The 26,394-nt window shown below is 47.3% G+C and overlaps 1 protein-coding gene across 12 annotated transcripts in view; it reads left to right on the top strand.

Moving 5' to 3' along the window:
- The window catches only part of AGK (acylglycerol kinase), a 114,718-nt gene that overhangs the window by 19,852 nt on the left and 68,472 nt on the right, over positions 1-26,394 (top strand). For 9 of the 12 annotated variants that reach the window (XR_010322577.1, XR_010322580.1, XR_010322581.1 and 6 more), the window contains 3 exons: positions 16,662-16,701; positions 20,007-20,086; positions 23,417-23,492. Coding sequence is in view for 3 of the 12 variants with exons in the window: in XM_064289630.1 (XP_064145700.1) it covers positions 16,662-16,701; positions 20,007-20,086; positions 23,417-23,492 (196 nt within the window). In the remaining 9 variants the exon portion in view is untranslated. Of the gene's footprint in view, positions 1-5,275; positions 5,548-6,729; positions 6,985-16,661; positions 16,702-20,006; positions 20,087-23,416; positions 23,493-26,394 lie in introns of those variants that run through there. The other 3 variants (XR_010322582.1, XR_010322583.1, XR_010322584.1) reach the window with 3 other exon arrangements.

Genomic DNA, 26,394 nt, shown 5'->3' with positions numbered 1-26,394 from the left:
CCTAACAAAATTAGAAATAATTTTTTTATATCATCTCATACCTGTGAGTGGCAGTTGACTCAGCGGAAGTGGGTTTAATACCCAGTTCATGTTTATATTTCTCCTGTGTCCCAAAATTGTATGTTTTATTGTATGTTTTACAATTCCAAGTAAACCAAAACCCACTGTTGTCGAGTCAATTCTGACTCATCGTGACGCTGTAGGACAGAGTAGAACTGCCCCGTAGGGTTTCCAAGACTGTCAGTCTTTTTCTTTTTTAAATATATTTATTGTGATAAAATATATATAACATAAAATTTGCATTTTAAATATTTTTTATTGTGCTTTAAGTGAAAGTTTATAGTTCAAGTTAGCTTCTCATACAAAAATTTATACACACATTGTTATGTGATCCTAGTTGTTCTCCCTATAATGTGACAGCACACTTCTCTCTACCCTGTATTTCCCATGTCCATTCAACCAGCTCCTGTCCCTTTCTGGCTTCTCATCTCGCCTCTGGACAGAAGCTGTCCATTTAGTCTCATGTATCTACTTGAGCTAAGAAGCACACTCTTGACAAGTATCATTGTATGTCTTACAGTCCAGTCTAATATTTGTCTGAAGAGTTGACTTTAGGAATGGTTTTAGTTTGGGCTAAGAGAGAGTCCAGGGGCCATGTCTTCTGGGGTCCCTCTAGTCTCAGACCGTTAAGTCTGGTCTTTTCACTGGAATCTGAGTTCCTTACTCTACTTTTCTCCTGCTCAGTCAGGGACTCTGTTGTGTTCCCTGTCAGGGCGGCCATTGGTGGTAGTTGGGCACCATCTAGTTTTTCTGGTCTCAGGCTGATGGAGTCTCTGGTTTACGTGGCTGCTTCTGTCTCTTGGACTCATGTTTTCCTTGTGTCTTTGGTGTTCTTCACTCTCCTTTGCTCCAGGTGGGTTGGGGCCAATTGATGCATCTTTAGATGGCCCCTTGCTAGCTTTTAAATCCCCAGATGCCACTCACCAAAGTGATACACAGAACATTTTCTTAATAAACTTTGTCATGTCAGTTGACCTAGATGTCTCCTGAAACCATGGGCCCCAGACCCCTGCCCCTGCTCTTCTGTCCCTCGAAATGTTTGCTTGTATTCAGGAAACATCTTAGCTTTTGGTTTAGTTGGGTTGTGCTGACTTCCCCTGTATTGTGTGTTGTCCTTTCCTTCACCTAAAATAATTCTTGTCTACTATTTTTTATCTAATTAGTGGGAAACCCTGGTGGCGTAGTGGTTAAGTGCTACAGCTGCTAACCAAAGGGTTGGCGGTTTGAATCTGCCAGGGGCTCCCTGGAAACTCTATGGGGCAGTTCTACTCTGTCCTGTAGGGTTGCTATGAGTCAGAATCGGCTCGATGGCACTGGGTTTGGTTTTTTTGGTTTGTCTAATTAGTGAATACCTCTCTCTCTTCCTCCCCACCCTTGTAACCATCAAAGAATGTTTTCTTCTGTGTTTAAACCTTTCCGAGAGTTCTTTAATAGTGGTCTCATACAATATTTGTCCTTTTGTGACTGACTAATTTCACTCAGCATAATGCCTTCCAGATTCATTCATGTAATGTGTTTCTGGGATTCATTGCTGTTCCCTATCATTGTGCAGTAATCTATTGTGTGAATATACCATAATTTGTTTATCCATTCATCCGCTGATGGGTACCTTGGTTTCCATCTGTCTGCTGTTGTGAACAGTGCTGCAGTGGACATGGGTGTGCATATATATCTATTTGTGTGCAGGCTCTTAATTCTCTAGGATAATTCCAAGGAGTGGGATTGCTGGATCGTGTGTGTCTCTACCTTTGTAAGGAAATGCCAAATCAATTTCCAAAGTGGTTGTACCATTTTACATTCCCGCCAGCAGTGTAAGTGTTCCAGTCTCTCCACAACATCTGCATTTATTATTTTGTGTTTTTTGGATTCATGCCAGCCTTGTTGGAGTGAGATGGAATCTCATTGTAGTTTTGATTTGCATTTCTCTCATGACTGATGATTCTGAGCATTTCCTCATGTATCTGTTAGCTACCTGAATGTCTTCTTTGGTGAAGTGCCTGTTCATATCCTTTGCCCATTTTTTAATTGGGCTGTTTGTCTTTTTGTTGTTGAGGTGTTACAGTATCTTGTAGATTTTAGAGATCACATGCTGATTGGATATGTTTTAGCCAGAAGTTTTTTCCCAGTCTGTAGGTTGTCTTTTTGCTCTTTGGTGAAGTCTTTGAGTGAGCATAAGTGTTTGATTTTTAGGAGCTCCCAGTTAACTAGTTTCTCTTCTGGTGTTTGTGCATTGTTGGTAATGTTTTGTATTCTGTTTATACCATGTGTTAGGGCTCCTAGCATAGCATTGTCCCCATTTTTTTCTTCCATGATCTTTATTATTTTAGATTTTATATTTAGATCTTTAATCCATTTTGAGTTTTTGTACATTGTGTGACGTATGGGTCTTGTTTCATTTTTTTGCAGATGGATATCCAGTTATGCCAGCACCATTTGTTAAAGAGACTGTCTTTTCCCCCATTTAATGGACTTTGGGCCTTTGTCAAATACCAGCTGTTCCTAGGTGGTTGAATTTATGTCTAGATTCTCAATTCTGTTCCCTTGGTCTGTGTATCTATTGTTGCACCAGTACCGGGCTGTTTTGACTACGGTGGTGGTATAATAGGTTCTAAACAAGGCTGTAGGTCTTAACGGAAGCAGACTGCCACATCTTTCTCCTGTGGAGCGGCTGGTAGGTTCAAACTGCCAGCCTTTTGGTTAGTAGCAGAGCGCTTTTACCACTGTGCCACCAGGGCTCCGTGTTATAGCTGATTATGTCTGAATCAGTATCAAAACAAGTTGCACACGTTGTGTTCGCTTTCTGTGTCTCCTAAGTCTTTTAAGCTGTAACACCCACCTGTTTAGTTTTGGTAGCCAGGGCTGCACCTGTGGGGAGAATTTCTCGCCCCGGTTTTGGCAGATAGTACTCAGGGCTGGGAAACCTTGGTGGTGTAGTGGTTAGGAGCCTGGCTGCTAACCAACAGTTCAGCGGTTCTCATCTACCAAGTGCTCCTTGGAAACTCTATGGGGCAGTTGTACTCTGTCCTATAGGGTTGCTAGGAGTTGGAATCTACTCGAGGGCAACGGGTTTGGTTTTTAGTTTACTCAGGGCTGGGTGGAACCGTCCTGGAGCCAGAGGCAAAAGGAGGAATCAGCAATAGTGAGTCTGGTTTTGTTTAAAATTGTGATATTGTGTGCATCATGGGTGTTTGGCATTAATTTTGATTTTTAAAAACATGTTAAGAGATTCATCTTGATCACTGAATTTTTTGACTCCCGGAATCGACTTGACAGCACACAACAGGTTTTGCCTCGTTTACCTCACCCCTCCTGGCCCTGTGCTGTCTACTGCATTCCTCCCTCCCACGTAGGCCTTGTAAACTGGGGTCACCCCACATTCTAGAGCTTTGCTCTTCGGAATATGGGGCGTGGTCAGCGGCACGGGCATTGGTGGAGCCCCACCCAGACCTCCTGACTCAGACCTGTGTTTTGCCAGGCTCCAGGTGGCTGTACACTCACCCTGAGAAGTCTGCTCTGGGGCAGGACCAGGCTCCAGGTGGCTGCACACTCACCCCTGAGAAACCTGCTCTGGGGCAGGACCAGGCTCCAGGTGGCTGCACACTCACCCCTGAGAAACCTGCTCTGGGGCAGGACAAGGCTCAGGTGGAGTTTGGCAGGAGTGTGCAGTGGCTGGTCCTGTCAATTGCTTATTGTGTTATCAGGAGGCAGCATGTGTCTGTCCTGCCTTTGGTGTTACTGAGATGGCTCATGGACTCAGGTGTGGCCAACCTGGTTTGTCAGTACACCACGTGTCTGTCCAGCCTTAGGTGATGCTGAGATGGCTCGTGGACTCATGTGTGGCCAGCCTGGTTTGTCAATACACCAGGCCTTGTCCTGCCTTAGATGATGCTGAGATGGCTCCTGGACTCAGGTGTGGTCAGCCTGCTCAGTCAGTAGACTCATTCATCACTGAGCATGATGGCCAGGGGGAGCTCGAGAGCCTGACTGCGGATTTGAATTGAGACCTTTCCTGCAGCTGTGTGACCCTGGGTACGCTCCTTGCCCTCTCTGTGTGTCAGTTCTTTATTGGTGAGCTGGAAAGAGTAGTAGTGCCATCTCAGTGGGTGTCAGGTGGATTTGCTCACAGCAGTGTCTGGCACAAAGGAGACATTCCCCCCAAAACCACCTCAGGTGCTCCTCCTGGTCAGGAAGCCTGGGAACACGGCGTCCTGGAGTTGGGCCTGCAGGGTGAGTGGTGATGGTGATGGCTGAGCAGAGGCAGGATGTGGAAATGCAGTGAGTTTTTAGAGGCTGGCGGAGGATTTGACTTGACCAGAGAGTTGCATTTTTGCAGTAGAGTGGGGGAAAAGGTCAAATCACGGGAACTTTGGGTCCAGGAAGTGGGTGGCCCTGGGTGGGGGCAGGTTTTTAAGGGGAGGGGGCATCTTGAGCAAAATGGTGGTCAGGAAAGCACCAGCCCCCTGCGCAGGGTGCATTTGAGGGAGCAGGGTCTGAAGGCTGAGTGGGCAACTCTGCCGGAACAGGGTGGTGGCCGTGGGCGTGGAGGGTAAGTGGGTGTCTGTGAGCTGGGATGGTCTAGGACACAGAGTGGGTGCTGCAGGCAAGGAGACTTGTGTTTGGTTTGGGTTTCATTACTTACTAACTCTGTGACCTTCATCAGGTACTTAACCAACCCAGCCTCCTAGCTTCAGTTACCTTATCAGCATAACGGGGATTAAACGTATGTTTGGCAGGTTGGTTGTAAGGATTAAATGAGCAGATGTGTGTCCGGTATCTGGTGTGGGCCTGGCTTAGAGTTACCAGTACCAGTGCCCTCGAGTCAGTTCCAACTCAAGGTGACCCCATGAGAATCAGAGTAGACCTGTGCCCCACAGGGTTTTCACTGACTGATTTTTCACACGTAGATCCCCAGGCCTGTCTTCCTAGTCCATCACAGTCTGGAGGCTCTGCTGAACCGTGCTCAGCATCCTTCCTAGTTCATCACAGTCTGGAGGCTCTGCTGAACCGTGCTCAGCGTCCTTCCTAATCCATCACAGTCTGGAGGCTCTGCTGAACCGTGCTCAGCATCCTTCCTAGTGCATCACAGTCTGGAGGCTCTGCTGAACCGTGCTCAGCATCCTTCCTAGTGCGTCACAGTCTGGAGGCTCTGCTGAACTGTGCTCAGCGTCCTTCCTAGTGCATCACAGTCTGGAGGCTCTGCTGAACCGTGCTCAGCATCCTTCCTAGTGCATCACAGTCTGGAGGCTCTGCTGAACCGTGCTCAGCGTCCTTCCTAGTGCGTCACAGTCTGGAGGCTTTGCTGAACCGTGCTCAGCGTCCTTCCTAGTCCGTTATAGTCTGGAGGCTCTGCTGAACGTGCTCAGTGTCACGGCAACGTGTAAGCCTCTGCTGACTGACGGGTGGTGGTTGCACATGAGGCGCATTGGCTGGGAATCGAACGAACCAGGACCACGGAGGGCGAGAATTCTACCCCTGAACCACTGCTGGGTGAGGTCTTAGGGTTTCCGGGGGGCTTGGCGTTAGTGCTCATCAAATGATAGCTGTTGTTTCCACTAGGTGATTGATTAGGTGTTTGGATGAAGGACAGGAAGGTAGGAGAAACCACTTTTTGGCTTCAGACTAGGTCCAGACGAGGAAAGTGGCTGGGAGGCTGGTGGAAGGAGGAAGCTGTCTTGTGTTTTAGACGTTTTGGGTTAGAGACGCTGACAGGATATTGGGGGACGGGGTATGCTAAAGCCCATGGGTAAGTGGTGCAGGAGACATGCTTGACTAGACTCCGTTTCTCAGTGCTGTCTGCTTTGTGGTCCAGTGTCTCTGGGGTCTCCTACAAAGCAGAGGCTTCAGCTTGACATCCATTAGCACTGGCCTCTGACTTTGCATTTGTGGCCTGGGGGCCTGGGGTGGGGCCAGCCCACCTGCCCAGGACTGTAGGGAGGGCTTTCCCTCCTCCTGGCTCTTCCTCATCTCAGATTTGTTGAAATTTTAACACAAGCGGCTGGTTGTGCTCTCCAGCCGTTTCAAGGCTCATCTCTTCCTCTGTGCAGGCTAATGCTGGGATTTGTCGTATTAACAGGGCTATTTAAAGAAGCACATTTATGGGCAATTAAATAACAAGCCCGTCAGCCCAGATCTCGTGGGGAAGAGGAGAAACTTTTTTTTTTTTAAGCGCAGTGAAATTTAATTACACTCCTTTTCTTTTCAGAGTATCTAGAAAACAGATTTCCTCTTTTTTAAAAAAACGCTGTTACTTAATTTGCTTTTCCCCCTACGTTTAGGGGGCTAAGAGGGAAGGGCAGGAGATATATTTAAATTATGTATATTTTTTGACTTGACATATGTTTAGGGATATTTAGATCAGTGGTTTTAGCTGCTCCGAGCACTGCAGAGAGAATAATCAGAGTTGATTCTGGAACTCACCCATCAGGTGGTAGCTGACACTCGGATAGTTCATGGATCAGAAACATGACAACACAGCGGCCGCTACCTTCTGAGTGTAGGGTCCGAAGTTGTACAGCTCTGTCACGTGTGCTGGAATCCAGATGTAGGAATTTGAGAACACATTACTGGGGTGGGCCGGGGGAGGAGGGGCTTTCTCTTCCTGTACTTTCTTCTTGAATAGCTGTCATAATCCCTGGGTAATATCTACTTTCTGTTTTTCCTTTTTCTTAGATAAATCAATTCGGGTCCCTCGTGTATCATTGAGACTCAGTACGTCCTTGTTTGTAGTTGCATATGCACGTATACAGTGGCTGATGGGACAGAAAGAACCAGCGATTGGTCGCCCAGCAGGTCCATGGGAGGAGAGTATCAGGTGTGGGATGCTGCTGAAATGGGGTGTTGGTGGCAGTGAATGGCACAGTAGCAGCAAGGGAAGAAGGGATGAACCATGCAACTATGTCAGAAGAATACCTACGAGCGTGGTAGGTAAGTAGCAGGTTAGACAAGGAGGCCTGGTGGTGCAATGGTGAAGCCCTCGCTACCAAACGGAAGGTTGGTGATTGGAACCCACCAGCCACTCCACAGAAGAAGGATGTGGCAGTCTGCTTCCATAAAGATTACAGCCTCGGAAACCCTGTGGGGCAGTTCTACTCTGTCCTGCGGGATCACAGTGAGTCAGAATGGACTGGACAGCAGTGGGCTTAGCGGGGGTAGAAAGCATTGAGGAAGTGGCTGGTGGTAGAAGTTCAGAGCAAGGTGCTTTGTCACGGCAGTTACATCACCTGGTGGCAATGCGGGGTGAGCTCAGCATAAACCTAGAAAGCCAACCGGACTGGAACACTGCTTCCCTGTGTCCACAGAACTGGGCTGCCAAGCTCCAGCTCCCCGAATCATTAGAACATGGAGGGGGGAGTAGGAACAGATGTTGGTATTTGTGGCAACCTGAGGCTCTAATAAGCCAAAAGAGAACCAAACCCATTGCCGTCAAGTCGATTCTGACTCACAGTGACCCAATAGGACGGAGTAGAACCGCCCCATAGGGCCTCCTAGGAGCCTCTGGTGAATTCGAACTGCCAGCCTTTTGGTTAACACAGCGAAATGTTTAACCAGGGTGCTGTCGGTCTCTGCAGCTATAAGACGGTGAGAATACAGCAGTCTGTTCTGAGAGGACAAAGGGTGAGATATGAAGGTGTAGACGTCTTCCACTTTGACTTCTCTTGGCTAACGGAAAGTTCTGCAGAACAGACGGAAATGGTTAGCTAATTGTGTGAGAGAACGCTTCAGAGAATGCCATTTTTCTTTAAATAATTTCTCTTCCTGAATTGGAGGGGAGCAAACCATGTGGCGAAAACTCCTCAAATTAGGAGGTGCTTGAAGCACTGACGAGTGAACTGCCTGCCGACTGGGGACTGGGCTCCCTCCCTCCCTTTCTCCTTTCAGTTTTGGCAAATCGAGCCTTGGGAAAATGTTCATGGCTTGCTTTATGCTGTTATTAAGACTGTTGGTCCTTGTCTTACTAACTATACCACCAACCAAAGAAGTAAGTTCCTTTAGAGGTGCCCTTTGACCTCAGCAGTTCTGAGTGAGGTTGCCCAGTGGAGGCAATGCCGTGCAAGGGCTGCACCTTTGGTAGTGGACTGTGAACTTCTGCTGACCACTGGCCTCCCTGAGGGGCTTTGGTTTTCATGCCAGTGATGTCCGTGTGGCTCCTTGTTTTCTCCATCCTCTCATGTACACCGGGAGGGGCAGTGGAAGTAAGGGAGTCACCGCCTACTCTGTGGCTGTCTGTAGGACTTCTTCCCAGCCCTTTGTCTTTTAGGGCACTAGGGAGCTTCTCTGTCTCCCTGTGCCGGGGAGAGTTCAGGAGAGAAGCTTCCCCTGCAGCAGGTTGCACACCATGGGGAGGCTTGGAGATAAAAAGAGATGCCATCTTTTGGTTCTTCTATAAGACGGGAAGGCCCTAAAATCCCTTAAAAACCCATTAGCATCTTGGCCATTCCTGTGGAGTTTCTAGCCTGTCAGCGACCTGTTAGCACCTCTGCGGGCCCAAGTGAGGAAGCCTCCTCTCCAGCAGCAGGCGGCCTTCCTCTGGCCTGGTCACAGATCCTTCGGGCTTCCTCTCTCCAGCAGCAGGCGGCCTTCCTCTGGCCTGGTCACAGATCCTTCGGGCTTCCTCTCTCCAGCAGCAGGCGGCCTTCCTCTGGCCTGGTCACAGATCCTTCGGGCTTCCTCTCTCCAGCAGCAGGCGGCCTTCCTCTGGCCTGGTCACAGATCCTTCAGGCTTCCTCTCTCCAGCAGCAGGCGGCCTTCCTCTGGCCTGGTCACAGATCCTTCAGGCTTCCTCTCTGCAGCAGCAGGCGGCCTTCCTCTGGCCTGGTCACATATCCTTCGGGCTTCCTCTCTCCAGCAGCAGGCGGCCTTCCTCTGGCCTGGTCACAGATCCTTCAGGCTTCCTCTCTGCAGCAGCAGGCGGCCTTCCTCTGGCCTGGTCACATATCCTTCGGGCTTCCTCTCTCCAGCAGCAGGCGGCCTTCCTCTGGCCTGGTCACAGATCCTTCGGGCTTCCTCTTTGGAGCAGCAGGCGGCCTTCCTCTGGCCTGGTCACATATCCTTCGGGCTTCCTCTCTCCAGCAGCAGGCGGCCTTCCTCTGGGCTGGTCACAGATCCTTTGGGCTTCCTCTCTCCAGCAGCAGGCGGCCTTCCTCTGGCCTGGTCACAGATCCTTCGGGCTTCCTCTCTCCAGCAGCAGGCGGCCTTCCTCTGGCCTGGTCACATATCCTTCGGGCTTCCTCGCTCCAGCAGCAGGCGGCCTTCCTCTGGCCTGGTCACAGATCCTTCGGGCTTCCTCTCTCCAGCAGCAGGTGGCCTTCCTCTTGCCTGGTCACATACCCTCTTCGGCTGAGGCTCACTGTTGGCGCGTGAGGGACAGAGGCTGCTGAGCGCCTTTGCCTTTTGGGCAGGGAAGGCAGGGACATGAAGTGTAGTTGGGCAGAGTGATTCCCCCGCACACAGACAGTTCCTTCTCAAAGGGTCGTTGTCATCTTAGCGTCCTTTACCACTCCATCCCGCTGATCCATGGGGCAGCCAATGGGCACCACCCCCGGCAATGTGGTGATTAATTGTCCTGGAAGTGGCTGTTCTAGAAATCCAGACTGGAAATCTGTTTTTCTGTAAAGCAAACGCCGTGTTTGCCTGCACCAAGGGAGAAGCTGGAGCCAGCAAGGGCTCTGTAGTTTGCCTCCAGATTGTGGTGGGAAATAGCTTCTTTGGAAATAGAGTGGATCACTGTGATTTTTCTCTCCTTGTAAAGTTGTCATTGAGAATGATGACATCCTATTTTGCGTTCTTAGAGTAATAATAAAACATTTATGGGTCAGGATAAATTGAGAGCACCCCATTACCTGTGGTAGCGGCGTGCTCAGCTTCCTCTAAAGCCCTGGGCAAAGTGACATCAGCACATTTTTTTTCCACTTTCTAATCCAGAGACTTCTAATTTCTTTCTGTCAAAGAACCTGTATCATTGTAGTACCAAGCAGGTCTTCAGAGACCCTTTTTGATATGACTAAATATTGCAGCACCTCCTTTAAATTGTGTTTAACTCTGATTCTCTCAGGAGCCGCCTGATGTAGTGGAAAGAACATGGGCTTGGGATGTATATAAAGTACTTTTATTTTTGATACCAGGCTCTTGGGTTCTTGTTGAGATTCTTGACCTGCTTGCAATCTGGAATTGTCTGATGACCCGACTCAGCGTTCATCAGGCACTGCAAGAGTTGTGTAGCTTCTTGGGTTACCAAGAGGAGCTCCTTACTTAGCTTTCTTAGAGGGTTTTGTGCCCTGGTGGCACCATGGTTAAGTGCTCAGCTGCTGAACAAAAGGTCGGCAGTTTGAACCCACCAGTTGCTCCACAGGAGAAAAGCACTGGCGATCTGCTCCTGTAATGATTACAGCCTTGGAAAGCCTGTGGGGCAGTTCCACTCTGTCCTTTAGGATTGTTATGTGTTGGAGTTGACTTGATGGCAGTGGGTTTGGGTTTTGGGTGTAGTTATATTACAGGAGTCCCTGGGTGACACAGTTAACCTGCTCGGCTCTTAAATGAAAGGTTAGAGGTTTGAGTCTACCCAGACGCCCCTTGGAAGAAAGGCCTGGTGATCTGCTTCAAAAAAACCAGCCACTGAAAACCCTCTGGAGCACAGTTCTACTCTGCCACACGTGGGGTCACTGTGAGTCGGAATCAGCTTGACAGACCCAGGGTGTGCATGTGTGTGCACGTGCCCGTGCGTGTGCACGGTTTGGGGGCAAGACTAATGTAGCTCACTTGAGATGCATTTAGTGTTCTCTGTCAGCTCTCCAGCCCCCAAACAAACAAAAACAAACAAACCTGTTGCCATCGAGTTAATTCTGACTCATAGTGACCCTATATAGGACAGAGGAGAACTGCTCCTCCCCCCCGCCCCCGCCCCGCCCCATAGGGTTTCCAAGGATCGGCTGGTGTATTTGAGCTGTCGACCTTTTGGTTAGCAGCTCAGCTCTTAACCACTGTGCCACCAGGGCTCCTCCTAGCCGCCAGGCTCTCTTTCCTGTTCTTCACTGTTCCCCTACTCTTACCATTTGTATCTTTAGCAAGATCATTGCCTGGGACTCCAGACCTGTCTTTCCAGCTGCCCCTGGACAGTTCTTCCTGGATCTGCCACCACTGTGTCAGACCAACAGGCCCAAGCATCAGCTCAACTTTCTTCCTCCTGACCCCGTGCCTCGTGCTGTGTTCCCTGTCTGACTGGTGCTGCCTCCACCGGATTGCTCAGGGCAGAAATGGGGCGCCATCTCTGACCCACCCCTCCAGCTTACCTCCTAAATGTCCAGGGAACCTGCCTGCCTCTCCCCTCCCTCTGCAGTGTTCCTAGGACCAGCCTGCATTCCTGAGGACCTGCGCCGGGCTCCCTGTGTACAGTCTCACCTCTGACCAACGCCTTCTTCCCACCACATCAAGAAGGATCCTTCTAAGATGTAAATGTGGTTGCCTTAGTTCTCTTCTTAACACCCTTCAGTGGCTCCCCACTGCCCCTAGGGTAATTCCACACTCAAATGCTTAACAGGCCTGGGCCACCTGGCCTTTGCCTGGCTCCTCCCGTCTGCCTCCTCCTGCTCCCTGCCAGCATGCTGGCTCCAGCAGGCTGAGCAACTCTCCTTTTCTGAAATCTTTCACCTTCTAGTGGTTGCAGGCTTTTGTTTGTTTTTAATTTTATTATGGTGAAATACACGTAATGTAAAATTTGCCGTTTTAACCATTTTTAAGTGTAGGATTCAGGGGTGGTGAGCTCATTCATCACAGTGTGCCACCTTCGCCACTGCCTGTTCCCAGGTGTGTCTCACTCCGCAGACAGGACACCCCTTGCAGGTGTTTAACCTGCCCTGCCTCCGCCTGGATCCTGCTCACCTCTGTGCCTGCTGCTTTCTGTCTCTTCTTCACTTTCAGCTTCCCTGTCATGTCTTCTCAGAAGCCTTCTCTGGTGCCCTCGAGACAGGGTTGTTGTTGTGTGCCGTCGAGTCGATTCTGACTCATAGCGACCCTATAGGACAGAGTAGAACTGCCCTGTAGGGTTAGGTACCCCTTGAGATGCCTTTTATGAAGCACGTCAGAGTCAAATTGTATTGTGACTGCCTGCTTGCCTCTCTTCCACTCTGAGCTGCCAGCGTCCAGGTTAGGGCCAACTGGGCTACTCACCAGTATATCCTAGGCTCCCAGCTCAGGGCCCGGGCCTGCTGCTTGTCAAGAAACACGCTTTTACTCTACCAGGGAACTTTACCCAGAGCTGGTCTGCTCTGCCCCTCCTCCTATGCTTCCCAGGCAGGACAACCCTCTTCACTGTGCTGGTCATGGCACTTGGCAAGTGTTGAGTGAGCTCTGTTTCACCAACTGCTTTTGGAAGCTTTTTCCCACCTGAGCTTTTTTTTTTTGATTGTGCTTTAAGTGAAAGTTTACAATTCAAGTCAGTCTCTTGTATAAAAACTTAAACACACCTTGCTATGTACTCCTCGCTGCTCTCCCTCTGATGTGACAGCACACTTCTCCTTTCCACCCTGTATTCCCAGTGTCCATTCAGCCAGCTTGTGTCCCCTCCTGCCTTCTCATCTCGCTTCCAGACAGGAGCTGCCCACATAGTCTCATGTGTCTACTTGATCCAAGAAGCTCACTCTTCACCAATATCATTTTCTATCCCATGGTCCAGTCCAATCCCTGTCTGAAGAGGTGACTTTGGGAATGGTTCCAGTCTTGGGCTAACAGCAAGTCTGGGCACCATGACCTCTGGGGTCCCTCTAGTCTCAGTCAGACCAGTAAGCCTGGTCTTTTTACAGGAATTTGAGGCCTGCATCCCACTGTTCTTCTGCTCCATCAGGGATTCCCTGTCAGGGCAGTCATCGGTGGTAGCAGGGCACCATCTAGTTCTTCCGGCCTCAGGCTGATGTAGTCTCTGGTTTATGTGGCCCTTTCTGTGTCCGGCGCTCATATTTTCCTTGGGCCACCTGACATTTTTAAAGTCATGCTGTGGGTTTAAATTTTGAAAGTTGTATTAGACGAGACGAGGAAGTGATCGGATTAATAAAATTAATAAAATTAATCCAATGAGTAGACGCATACTCAGTGGTGTCAGTGATGGTAAGAAGAGCGTTCAGACTTTGCTCTGGGGCTGGGCTGGCCTAGGTGTGAATTCCAGCCCCATAGCTTAGTAACCCTGTGACCTTGGGCAGGTCCCTCTCCTTTAGGCCTCACCTTTCTCACCTGTGAAATGTGACAGTTGTACCTGCCAGGCAGGGTTGTTGCAGAGACTAAGTAGTGCCTGGCACGTGGCAGTTGCTCTATGAATTTTAAGTTTTCTCTTTTATTCCATCAATGCTGCCGTTACTGAAAACATTTTTGGAATTTCTATTTTGAAATGGTTTTCAGAGCTTGCCATAGATCATCAGAAAATCTCAATGGGAGAAATCTTTTTTTTTCTTAGATAATATATTTGGTTTTTAGAAGCAACCTGGTTCAGAGAGCAGGATCAAGGTGGTTAATACCATTTTTTGATATTGAAAAATTCAGTATGATGATAATGAGGTTTTCTGAATTGGTACACATCCTGGTTTTCCCACAGAGTCTTTGTCAGCACATTCCATTTGCATGTGAAAACTCAGGGTATTAACTATCATAAAATCTTTTGATTCTGAATAGCACTGTGGTAAATCAAGCTGTATTAGTAAGCTCAAGAGAGCTGAGGTCTTGAATGATATATTTAATTGCAAGTGAACCATTCAAATCTTACTTCCAACAAAAAAGGATGTGGGAAAAAATAGTCCAAGGCTCTACCCTGCATTCCTGCATACTTGGGGCAGGCCCCTTTTCAGCCAGGCCCCCAGGAACCAGGTTGGGGAAGTGGAGTGAGGTGACAATCTCCACTAATGGCGGCGGGGGAGGGGGGGTGGTGGGGGTGTACCTGGTTACTGGGAGGAGCCCTGGGAAGGATGGCGGGGGAGGGGGGTGGTGGGGGTGTACCTGGTTACTGGGAGGAGCCCTGGGAAGGATGGCGGGGGAGGGGGGTGGTGGGGGTGTACCTGGTTACTGGGAGGAGCCCTGGGAAGGACAGTCAGGGACATGAACGGGTGAGGTGAGAGGGATGCAGTGCTCACAGAGGCGTAGAGGACCACAGGATGAGCAGTCACAGGCACAGGGAAATGGGCCACGGGAAGCAGGCGCAGAGCCCTGGAGGCCCTTGCCTTGTCCAGGGAGTGTGGCAGCCAGGTAGGCTGGGGCTTGCTCAGCTTGGGGTCCAGGGATAATGCTCAGGTGACTACAAGGAGCACGGCTTTCTGTACTGGGTAAATAGTTGGTATTTCACCTCTTCAGTGACTATAAGGCCCCAAATATGAAGGGCCCAGTTAAACTATAAAGGGCTGTCTGTATGCTAATTGGAGCCCTGGTTGTGCAGCTGTTAAGAGCTCGCCTGCTAACTAAAAGGTCTGTCCTAAAAAACCCAGTGCCATTGAGTCGATTCTGACTCATAGCGACCCTATAGGACAGAGTAGAACTGCCCCATAGAGTTTTTAAGGAGTGCCTGGGGGATTCGAACTGCTGACTCTTTGGGTGGCAGCTGTAGCATGTAACCACTACGCCACCAGGTTTTCCAGGTCTGTCCTATAGGGTCACAGTGAGTTGTAATCGACTCAACAGCAGTGGGTTTGGGTTGAGTTTATATGCTGATTATTCTTAAACATCTAATGGCTTATACCCCAAATCTGCCTCATTTTTGGTATGAATATGTTTTGTTGATGTTGGAATGACTCACTGAGAGTGAGTGATGGAGGGAAGTGGAACGGAACATGGATATTGGTGGGGAGTCTGAACAGAAGGGAGCCTGGGCCGACGGTGGGTGGGGAGTCTGGGCAGCGAGAGGGTGGAGAGCCTGGGTAGAGGGAAGCCTGGGCTGTGGTGAAGGGTGCAGCTCAGCCAGTGGGAACAGCTTGGCTGTGGAGGCCGCCTGGGGCTGGACTTTGAAGGGCCGTCCTGTCTTCGCTGTCTGTCAGCGTGGGCTTTGCCGTCCTGGTGTCACCGTGATTTTGGTGGACCATTGTCCGAGTTCCATTGTCCGAGTTTCACGTTGGCGGCGTTTTCTTGCTGCAGCTTCCCGCTCCGTGACGTGTGGGGTGGCTCTCCAGCCTCCCACAGAGGAATGTCACCGAGCAGTCTTAACTGCCACTGTGGCAGAGAGCAGAAGAAAAAAGGTGGTTTATTTTACTTCCTGTTAGTTCAACCTTAGATATCAACATTAGATTTGAATTAGTATAAAAATGCGAAGTTAAAAAGAAAATAAGTAAAATAATCCGTTCCTTAAATCCTTTCCTATGAATTGGCTAACTCGGTAAAAACCCAGTGCCGTCGAGTCGACTCTGACTCATAGCGACCCTATAGGACAGGGTAGAACTGCCCCATAGAGTTTCCAAGGAGCGCCTGTTGGATTCGAACTACCAACCCTTTGGTTAGCAGCCGTAGCACTTAACCACTACACCACCAGGGTTTCCATGAATTGGCTATTGGCTGTCTTTTCCGGTACTGGTTTTCTTGAGTGTCGTCAAGCAGCTTGAAGTTACTGTCCTAGCGATGGCAGCACCAAGATCAGCGTTGCCTCTTACACAGAGGAGAGTCTGGAGCCCTGTAGGCAGGCAGCCGTTTAAAGCGCTCTCACAGCTTAAGGAGCACAAACACATTCTGGAGACCTTATGTTAAATAAAAGATGCACATATTCGGGCAGGAGACTTCCATTTTTGCAAGTCAGAATTTTGCCTCATGCCAACAATTTTCATTTATGGTATAATCGTGTGCCTGACTGTGATATAAAAAATAAGGGATTTAGATAAAACAGCAGCAGAAGCAATGAAACATCACATTTATTTTCGGCTTATGACCTGAATAATTTCCACTGGGTGAGAAAAATACAGGGTGTGTGTATTCGTTATCTATTGTTGCCGTAACAAACTCTCACAAACTTAGTGGTTTAAAACAACACAGATTTATCATACAGTTCTGGAGGCCAGAAGTCTAAAATGGGCCAAATTGGGCTGGAATCAGGGAGTTGAGAGGGCCTAGCTCTTTCTGAGGGCTCCAGGGGACAGTCCATTTCAGTGGCTTTTTCAGATTCCAGAGGCCCCCCGCGTTCCTTGGCCCACAGCCCCTCCTCTGTTGTATCGCTACCCCTGCTTCTGCAGTCCTGGCTCCCTCTGACCACAGCAGGGAAAGGCTAATCTTTTAAGGACCCATGTGACGAGATTAGGCCCACGTGGATAACCCAGGCTAATCTCCCACCTCAGGGTCTTAAACTTACACCTGCGGAGTCTCTTCTGTCATGTGAGGTAACCTTCACAGGTTCTGAGGATTGGGGCATGGGCATGTTTGGGGGGGTTCCATTCTGCCGACTGCTATATGAGAATAGTTAGCCCAGAATTCTAGTCCATGAAAGTATTTTTCTAGTGTGCCATATTTGTTCTTAGGTCTTTAAGAAATTTTCACTTGGTATTTTATTTTATAGAGAAGAGGAGCATGTATTAAGAAACCAAAAACCAAATGTATTTGTCTGGATTGTAATCTCCTGTGAAAACTAACGCCGGTCTCCTCTGTTTATTTGACAGTGATAACCTGCTCAGGAGGGCAGCCTGTCAGGAAGCCCAGGTAATGCCACCTTATGTGATAAAAATAACCCCCCATCCCTTCTTGCAGAATGCAGGCTCCTCCCGGGCACTGAGCAGTGCCTTTTGTCTGTGTGGCTCGCGGCGGATAGGGCCAAGAGCTGACTGAGTGGAGCCCAGAGAAGTTAGCCAGCTGGTGGGAGACAGTTCCCATGCCCCCTCCCTTAGTCCTGTTTGCTTGTGGACCAGCCCCAGGAGCACACCCTGGACTGGTTGAGCCCTGGGAATTTGTTCATGTCTGTGTTGTCCTCCTTGAAGACTGGGCTGAACCCTGAGTCCTCCCTGACGCACTAATCCCCAGGATATCGATTCAGAACCGGTGTTACCTCAAAAATCCAGTTTTCTTAAAGCTCTTGACTCACATTGTTAAAGCCCACCTCACCAGCTCAGATGACGCACACCACGCGCATTGCTCTCCCAGCCCATGACACCCTGTATGGATCTGACTGTGCTGGCGGTGGCTGCTGGTAAAATCCTTTCCAGTTTAAGACCCCATTTTGGCCCTGCCCTGCCCTGCCCTCCCCTCCGCATTGGTACGTTATAGCTACAGAGGAATTTCCACACCTGGGTGGCCTTTTTGTTACATGTTTAATCTGAGGATGTCAGAAATCCCAGAAAGGAGACGTGGAAATCAGAAACGGCAAATGGAGGATGCATTTAGTAGGAGAGGCGGGTGGGGAACCCCGCTGGTTTCTGAAACGTGTTCGTGGATGACCATGACAACAGATGCTATTAATAAATGCCTCTCATTTGGGATTTTGAGCCAGCTCTTCTAAATCTGTTTCAAAAATTGGCTGCTTTTTTGTTTAAATGTTTCGTCTCATATAGCTCTAAGTTGTTTCAGAAATCAACTCAAATAAACTTTAAATTTGAGGAGATCCCTGTGCCAAGCTGGCCGGAAACACTGGAGACCTGTTTTTCTCTCTTCAGGGGAGAGTAGACAATCTGTCAGTCTGTCCTACTGTGGTGGCTTGCGTGTTGCTGTGATGCTGAAAGCTACACCATCAGTATTTCACATACCAGCAGGGCCACCCATGGTGGACAGGTTTCAGTGGAGCTTCCAGACTAAAACAGACTAGGAAGTAAGGCCCGGAGATCTATTTCTGAAAATCAGCCAGTAGACCCCCTGTGGGTCGCAAGAGAGTATTGTCTGATATAATGCTGGAAGGTGAGCCCCCTAGGTTGGGAAGCACTCAAAATACACAGTGGCCGCAACAATGGACTGGAGCAAACCAACGGTCATGAAGATGGTGCAGGACTGGGCAGCGTTTTGCTCTGTTGTACATGGGGTCGCCATGAGTCTGAGCCGACTGGACCGCAACTAACAACAGACCCCCGTGACCGTCAGGCCCTCCCTTCCCTCTTCAATGCGAATGCTTCCACGTTTGCAGGGTTCCGTCTCACACTCTTTCAGGGACTGTGTCCCTTTGGTTGTTTGCTCTCACTCAGTCTCCACTTCTCTGCACACGCCTGGCGTCTTCCGTCTGTTAAAGAAGTGGGCTCATCCTTATAAGCACCTCTAGTTAGTTTTCCTCTCTGTGTCCTTCCCTTTATGGTCTACGTTCTTGAAAGAACAGGGTTTTTTGCACTCCTCATGTCACACAAGCTTCTCAGATCACTGTGATTTCACACAAGTACCTAACCCATTGTGAACCTGAGATCGGAATTCTAGAGGCCGAGAAACCAAAACGGGAATAATCTGGAACTGTAGGTCTGAATTTGCCAGGCCAGAGAGCCTGGTTAATGGAGTCATCTCTGGCCACATTCCAGAAATAGTATGGACAGAACGGATTATAATATTTGCAGATTTGGCAGCAAATGGTAACATCTAAGAAACAGTAAAAATTGTACAAGAAAGCTTTTACCATGAAACAACTTGTCTCCCTGAAGTACTCAGAAAAAGAAGTTTTATTATGTATATATATTTTTTAACCAAGAAGAAGACCAGAAACCAAAAAAGCAAACCCGTTAACATCAAGTGAATTCCAGCTCAAACTCATAGTGACCCTAGAGAACAGAGTAGAACTCCCCATAGAGTTTCTAAGGAGCGGCTGGTGGATTCGAACTACTGACCGCTTAGTTAATTCGTAATCACTAAGCCACCAGGTCTCCAAGAAGAAGTAGGTGGGTCTGGAAGGGCCTCCCATGGACTGTCAGGGAGGTGGGCTATTTAGAGTGCATTGTTTAATAAAATCTTTATGTAATGTTCCTTTTTTCTCCTGTCTTTGTTTGTACTCCTCCTACCCTTGAGTGCGGCCTTCTTGGCCCCACCACACAAGCCTCAGGTTTTCCTCTTCTGGTGTTCCCTCTTGTACTCTGGCTGACCGTCTTCTCCAGAGCAGACGCGGCAGCAGCAGCTCCATTCAGCTCTCACATCCAGCCCTTCATGCTGCCTGGTCCCTGACTGCTCTGTAGAGCCGAGAGCATACAGCTCACCTGGGTTTGGAGCTAGATGTGAGTTCCAGGCCTGTCACTTACTCACTGCTTGACAGCGAGTGACCATTTTTCTGAACGTTGGTTTTCTTTTCTATGAAAGTAGGATTACTTAATACTGCCTTAGTTTCTGAGAACTCAGAATAACGTGTGAAAGTGGCAGACACTAGGTGCTCAGGAAATATGAGTTCCAATTCTTTCCCTGTTACCATGTTGTTGGGTGTTGTCAAGTGGATTCTACTCATAGCAACCCCATGTGACAGAGTAGAGCTGCCCCGCGGGGTTTCGTAGGCTGTGATCTTTATGGAAGCAGATTACCAGGGCTTTTGTCTCGTGGAGCAACTGGCAGGTTCGAACCACCAACCCTTCGGTTAGGATTGAGCGCTTTTCCACTGAGCCATCAGGGTCCTTTCCTGTCACCATATAGGGCTGCAAAGAAGAGGAGGGAAATTGAATGTCAGGTTTTTCTTTTATAGGTATAAAGATGTAAAGATTAGCTGGTAAACACCAAGATAACTCACGAATAGACTATAGTAATAAGGGAAAGGAGAAAAAGATCGTACTCTGGAAATGGAAGACAAAGGAATTAACTTCCCTCCGACAGGCTAGCCTTGCTGGCTCTGTGTCAGTAATAAACCTAAACATCTCCTAGAGAGAAGTTACCTCTAGTAAAGCAAAACTGAGCTTACTGTCTTCTGTGGATGGTGTCTGGGTTAATACAAGACCAGAGAAGAACATTTTTTCTCGAGTAGATACAGTATCTTCTGGAAGGAGATTCTTCTGGAATGAAAAAGTATGTGTGATCACTAACTGAATCAAAGGACTTTTAGTTAACTTTTCTTTTTTCCTTTTCAGATGTTTGGCAATCAGCTCATTCCGCCTAATGCACAAGTGAAGAAAGCGACCGTCTTTCTCAATCCTGCAGCTTGCAAAGGGTAGTTCCGTCTGTGATTTGTTATGTATTTGGTTTTTCTAACAGGGGAAAAAAAACCGAACCCTGAATATGAGACAGTAGTGAGACTGTGTGGGGCTGTAAGAGTTAGATTCAGTATCTTCTATCAGCAAGATTTGGCTATAAAGTAGAAATAACTGTTAACATTTAGATGTAACTATAAAACTAACGGATATTTAATAAACTTGTCTAATTGAGGTTTAGTCATCGTTTCTGAATTAACACACCCAAAGAAGCCTTATCTGCTTGGAAGTAGTGCCGGTGGGACCCACTGCCCTGTTGCTGCGGCATCCGTCATGGACCACCTCAGTAGGGTGTCAGTGCTTGGCTACTCACGGAAAGGCTGGAGGTTCAAGTCCACGCAGAGGCGCTCAGCCGTTGGAAACCCTGGGGTACACAGTTCTGCTCTGACACACGCAGGGTCGCCGTGAGTGGGAGTCGACTCAGCAGCAGCCGGTGTTTCTTGTACATAGTTCAGAGACAGCTAAGAGCACTGTGGGCTTGGGAGCTCAAAAGCGTTTTCTTCCGGAAGAAGTGGACCTGGAGCTGGGTCTTGGAGGAAACCTGAAGCAGGCAGAGGAGAGTGTTTGCCCTTCCTGGCTGAGTCAACAGCCCCTGGCCATTGATGTTGCAGGCCCTCTGTAAACTGGCCTGGCCACCCAGAGGTCAGGGCTGGGTGAGGATTGTGTGGATGAAGGTGTGAGGAGCAGTCCGTCAGGTTGCAAGTGGCAAGGTTGACGCTGTCTGGGTGGAACTCGGTGGGCTGTGTGCTCAGGTGTGCCTCTGGCCACTGCGGGCACCAGTGAGCCTGCCTTCGTAGATATGACGAGTCATGCCTTTCTTCTTTTTTTTAATACCATGTTTTTGGTGAAGGTTTACACAGCAAATCAAGTTCCCATTTAACAATGCTTATTTCTTTTAAATCTAGTAGTTTAAGGGTTTTACCTAAAGATTTTCTGAATGGGCTCCGTTACCTGGCCTAAGTGAGTCATATTTGCCAGCTTTGTCACAGCCACTTTCCTCCCCGTAAACGCCAGCACCTGCCTGTTGATCACTCTCCTCTAATCCCGATAGTAAACGCCACCAACCAGTGAACAGGTGCCAGCACAGCTGGAATACCAAGATCATCAAGTGGTCAGTGGAGGCCTGTGGCGGAAGGTGGCGCTGAACTCACGTGGGCTTTGGAGCTCGAGGAACCTGGTCTGTGCGGTGTTTTTGTGATACAGTGGGGGTTACTTCTTAAACCCTCAGTTTACCCACCTGTAAAATGGGAACAGTAATGGCACTTATAAAATTACCATATAGGATATGTGCTTTTAATGCCTGTACGTGTTTAGCATTATTTCCAGTACATGAAAATCACTCGGTAAGAGAAACATCACCTGCTAATACCGTTATCATCGACCCCTAGGCTAACTTCCAAACTTCTTCCACTTTGTTCTCCCTGCCCCTGGAAGGGCCGTGCCTCTCCTTCTGCCTCCGTTAGTAACTTACCTTTCCATGTCCTGTTCCTTCAGAGGCCTAGTCAGTCAGTAACTTGCTAGTTTCTGATCAAGAAATTAATGACAGTGTGTTTAAGCTATAATAGTCATTTTGAGATCCTCCTTCTAAGAGTTTACATTTTTACATGCCAGTACCTTTGCCTTTTTAAAAGTGAGTGGATCCTTGCTGAAAAGTGCAGCAACACCACCCCTGAAACTATTGCCCCGAGATAATCTTTAAATTTAAACATTAAATCAAAACAATCTCCTGAAATCTTCTTAAAACCAAACCGAATTTAGCTTAGTAAAGAATATCTGCCTGGAGCATTGTGCTCTTCTGCGATCTAACTACATGGTATAAAACTGACAAGAGCGACCTGAAAGGTTAGCTAGGAACCTTAGGGGGCAGTGAGTTTATGTTAACTGTGGAGGAACAGTTTGGAAGAGGAGGGTAAGAGTGCTTGCACAACTCGAAGAATAGGCATATGCTCTGATGTTGTTCTCAGCAACAGCAAAAATAAATCATGAGAAAAAGAATAGTACCACCAGTTGCCACCAAGTCCATTCCAACTCATGGCGATCCCATGTGTGTGCAGAGCTGAACTGCTCCATAGGACTTTCAAGGCGGTAACCTTTTGGAAGCAGATCTTCAAGCCTATCTTCCAAGGTACCTCTGGGTAGGTTTGCACCACCAACCTTTCAGCTAATAGTCGAGTGCTTAACAAATTGCGCCACCTGGGGACCCCAAAAGTATAGTCCAGTACCTTCATCCAAAGGCAAGGCCAGCTCTGCTACCAAAGGAAAACCTGCCTTCTGGAGGCGCCCTCCGTCGAACAAGGTGAGCCCCTCCATGCTGCCCTGAGGCAGCGGCTCTGGAGATGCACCGCGTTCACGCTTTAATTGCACCATTTTTGTCATCCTGGCTGCGTCCTGACACATGATTTATAATTCATCATGTAGCTGTTTCATTATGTAGTACTGGTTTAAAACTACATGAGAGCTTTAAGAAATAAAATAACTGTGTGTTTAGCATTAGTAAATAATACATTAAAGAATAATTGTTTTTTGTGTGTGTGTGAACGTGGAAGTTGTTCTAAGTACGTAAAGTTGTTACTTTACCCCGGTGCTATCTCACCTTTAATTATATAATAAATAATGCATTTCTTACTGGTAACATTTGCTTTTCAATCTTTTATATGGAGCATTAGAAGGAGAAAGACTCCTCACTTTCATTTTAGAGATTTTCTGAACCCATAGCATCACGTAAAGGCTCAAGTATAGGCCCGAATGTCCAAATCTTGTTTTTTAAACCAACTTTGAGGGGATTACAGATGTGTTGTGATTGGTGATGGCAGATGCAGACTTCTCCAGGGCTTTGCGTCTTGGATATGGATTTGATCCACTTCCTTTCCTCCCTGTCAGTCCAGTAGTGAAATCAGCAGCCCTGGATGGGGACGTGTTTTCGGCAGCACTGCTTGAGCCCTCTCTTGTCAGATTGAAACCAGTTGCCCTCGAATTGATTCCAACACATGGTGACCCAGTGTGTCTCAGAGTAGAGACCCACAGGGTTTTCAGTGGCTGATTTTTTGGAACTAGATCCCCAGGCCTTTCTTCTGAGGCGCCCTTGGGTGGACTCAAGCCTCCAGCCTTTTGGTTAGCAGCTGAGCACATTAACCATTTGCATATTGTTAAACGTCCTATACTTGAACAAATAAAGGAAACCTGTGTTCAGTAGTCTATTTTTTATTCCAGTCTAGGGAAAATGGTTGGGCTTTTTTCTCCCTCTTGAGGAGCTCATGTTAAAGTATTTTTATTTTTTCTTTTATCTGCAGGAAAGCCAGGACACTGTTTGAAAAAAATGCTGCCCCAATATTACACTTGTCTGGCATGGACGTGACCATCGTCAAGGTGAGCAGCGCGTGAGGGCGTGTTTACCTAAGGCAGCATCCTTACTACCGCTGCCCCCTGCAGAGCTTTCAGCAGAAGCCCCTGTCACTTAAGAATACAGCAACAACAAAAAAAGAAGTCAGTGCTGCGTCCTCGACGGGTTAATGGATGATCAGCTTTTCGTTTTCAGGGCAGGATTAGGTGGGGGCATGGAGAAGTTGATGCCTTTCCTTTGAGGGACAGGATGTGGAGTTACTATCTCTTGGAAGATGAAAGTTGTTATGGGCTCTGTAGTACCAGTGTGTTAACATTTAACATTTACTGAGACTTGTTTTATGGTCTAGCATGTAGTCTGTTTTCGTAAATGTTTTGTGTGTGCCTTAAAGGAATGTGTATCAACTGTTAGGTACTGTGTTCTATATAACCAGGAAAAAAAAAACAAACCCAGACCCATTCCATTTGAGTTGATTCAGACTCACAATGACCCTATGGAACAGAGTAGAGCTGCCCCATAGGGTTTCCAAGGAGTGCTGGTGGATTCAAACTGCCCACTTTTTGGTTAGAAGCTGGATTCTTAATCACTGCACCACCAGGGCCCTGTGTTCTCTATATGTCTGTTAAATCAAGCTGGTTAATTTTGTGGGTCAAATCTCCTATGTCTTTACTGATTTTTTCATTTGCTTTGCCTGTAAATTATAGAGAGAAGAGTGTTAGAAATCTACTGTGCTTGCAGATTTATCTCTCTTCATGGTTTTGCCAGTTTTTTTCTCTTTATAATTTGAGGCTATGGTATTAGGTACACTCAAGTTTAGAATTATTTTATTTTCTTATGGTTTGATCCTTTCATAGAATGACTCTCGTTAGGGCTAATACCATTTCTTTGCCATAGTCTGTCTTATCTGGTATTAACCGACTTGACAGCATTGGGTTTTTTTTTTTTTTTAAATAGTAGATTCCTTCGATTAGTCCTTACCTGGTATATTTTCTCTATCCCTTCACTTTTACTCTTTTTTTATCTTTATATCTTAGATGTATCATTGATAAAGGCATGAAAACAGTATATTAAGAAAACCCAACCGAATAATCTATGTCTTTTAGTTGAACAATTTAGTCTATTAACATTTATTGTAATTATTGATGTACTTATGTATTTCTCTACCAGGCACCCATTACTACATGGCAAAGTGCCTCAAAGTGTAGTGACTTAAAACAACAGCTCTTTCTCTGCTCACGGTCCTGGTGGTCAGCCATCTGTGTTGGGGCCGCTCTCCTGCCGGCCTCTGCAGTTCTGAGATGGCCTAGCTCAGTGCCTGGCAGGCGGTTGTGTCTCTACCAGGCCTCTTCCATGGTAGCGGGGCTCGCTGGAAGAAATTACAGACATCTTCTCATTTACCCCCAAATATTTTAGCATATGTTAAAAAAAAAAAGAATGCTTCTGTATATAACTGCAATATCTTTATCATACCCAACAAAAATAGTGACTGTATAATATCACCTAATGCTATCTAGTCCATGTTCAAATTTCCTGGGACATATTTTTTTTAATTATTTTTTTCTAATTTAAGGTATTTATAAATTTATGTATGAGTACTAATATATTACATGCATTATAACAGGTACACAGAAAATAGAAGCTTAAAAGGATGAGATTAAAAAATTAATAGAAATAGAAATAACAATGTTCAAATGGTTAATGTGCTCAGCTGCTAACCAAAAGGTTGGAGGCTTGAGTCCACCCAGAGGTGCCTCAGAAGAAAGGCCTGGGATCTAGTTCCAAAAAGTCAGCCACTGAAAACCCTATGGAGCACAGTTCTACTCTGAGACACCTGGGTCACCATGAGTTGGAATCAATTTGAGGGCAACTGGTTTTAAGCTAATAAGAGAGGGCTAAAGTAGTGCTGTAGAAAACATGTCTCCATCCAGGGTTGCTGATTTCATGTTTTCTTCTTATACCTCAAGAGAAACTGCTGCTCTGCAGGGTTTATTTTCTTTTAACTTTAATTTTGAAATAATATCAAACTTACAGAAAAGGCAAAAAGAGTAATTTGGAGGATTTCCATATGTACGTTACTTAGATTCCCCAAATATTAACCTCCTACCATGTTTGCCCTATTATCCACACACCCCCCCACACCCCCCCACACCCACACACACACACCCACACACACACACCCACCCCCTCCACACACCCCTATTGTTTTCCTGAATTGTTGGAGAGTAAGTTTTTTTTTTTTTAAGGGAAATATTGTCCCTATACTCTTAAGTGTGGACATCTCTTACGTAACCACAGAGCAGTTATCAAAATCAGGGAATAAACATTGATATACTACTGTTATCTAATAATCTGTAGAAATTTTTCAAATTAAGTCAGTCATTCACTAATGTCCTTTGTAACAAAAGAAGAAATAGTTTTTCTAGTTGAGGATTCGCTCCAGGCTCCCATGTTGCGTTTACTTGTTGTATTGCTTTAGCAACTTTAGAACAGTTCCTCAGCCCTTGTCTTTCGTGTCCTCCACAGTTTTGAAGAGTGCAGGTCACTGATTTTGTAGAAGGTCCCTCAGTTTGGCTCCATCTGCTGTTTTGTCATGTGTAGGTTCAGGTGAGGTATTTTTAGCAGAAATACCACAGAAGGAGTGTTGTTATTTCTCAGCGTATCAAATAAGGAAGCCCTGGGAGCTCTTTACATTAGATTATTAGCCTGAGGCTTTTCAGACTACCCAGGCAGGGTGAATTGAGAGGTAGCATCGCCTGGGTGAGGACCAGCTTAAAGTCATGAATTCTCAGGGAACCGCTGGTTGTTGCTGGTGTAGCAAGCCTTTTGCCTCGTATTAGGGAGCCCGGGTGGTGCAGCGACACCACCGTCAACGCAGTGGGTGCCTCCTGTTGGGCCCAGCGTTCCCCGGAACTCTTACGACTTTTTCCC

The sequence above is a fragment of the Loxodonta africana genome, chromosome 8 (genome assembly GCF_030014295.1).
Source record: "Loxodonta africana isolate mLoxAfr1 chromosome 8, mLoxAfr1.hap2, whole genome shotgun sequence".
Classification (NCBI taxonomy): domain Eukaryota; kingdom Metazoa; phylum Chordata; class Mammalia; order Proboscidea; family Elephantidae; genus Loxodonta; species Loxodonta africana.
The sequence above is the reverse complement of the archived record's forward strand: the minus strand, read 5'-3'. Positions and strand labels throughout refer to the sequence as shown.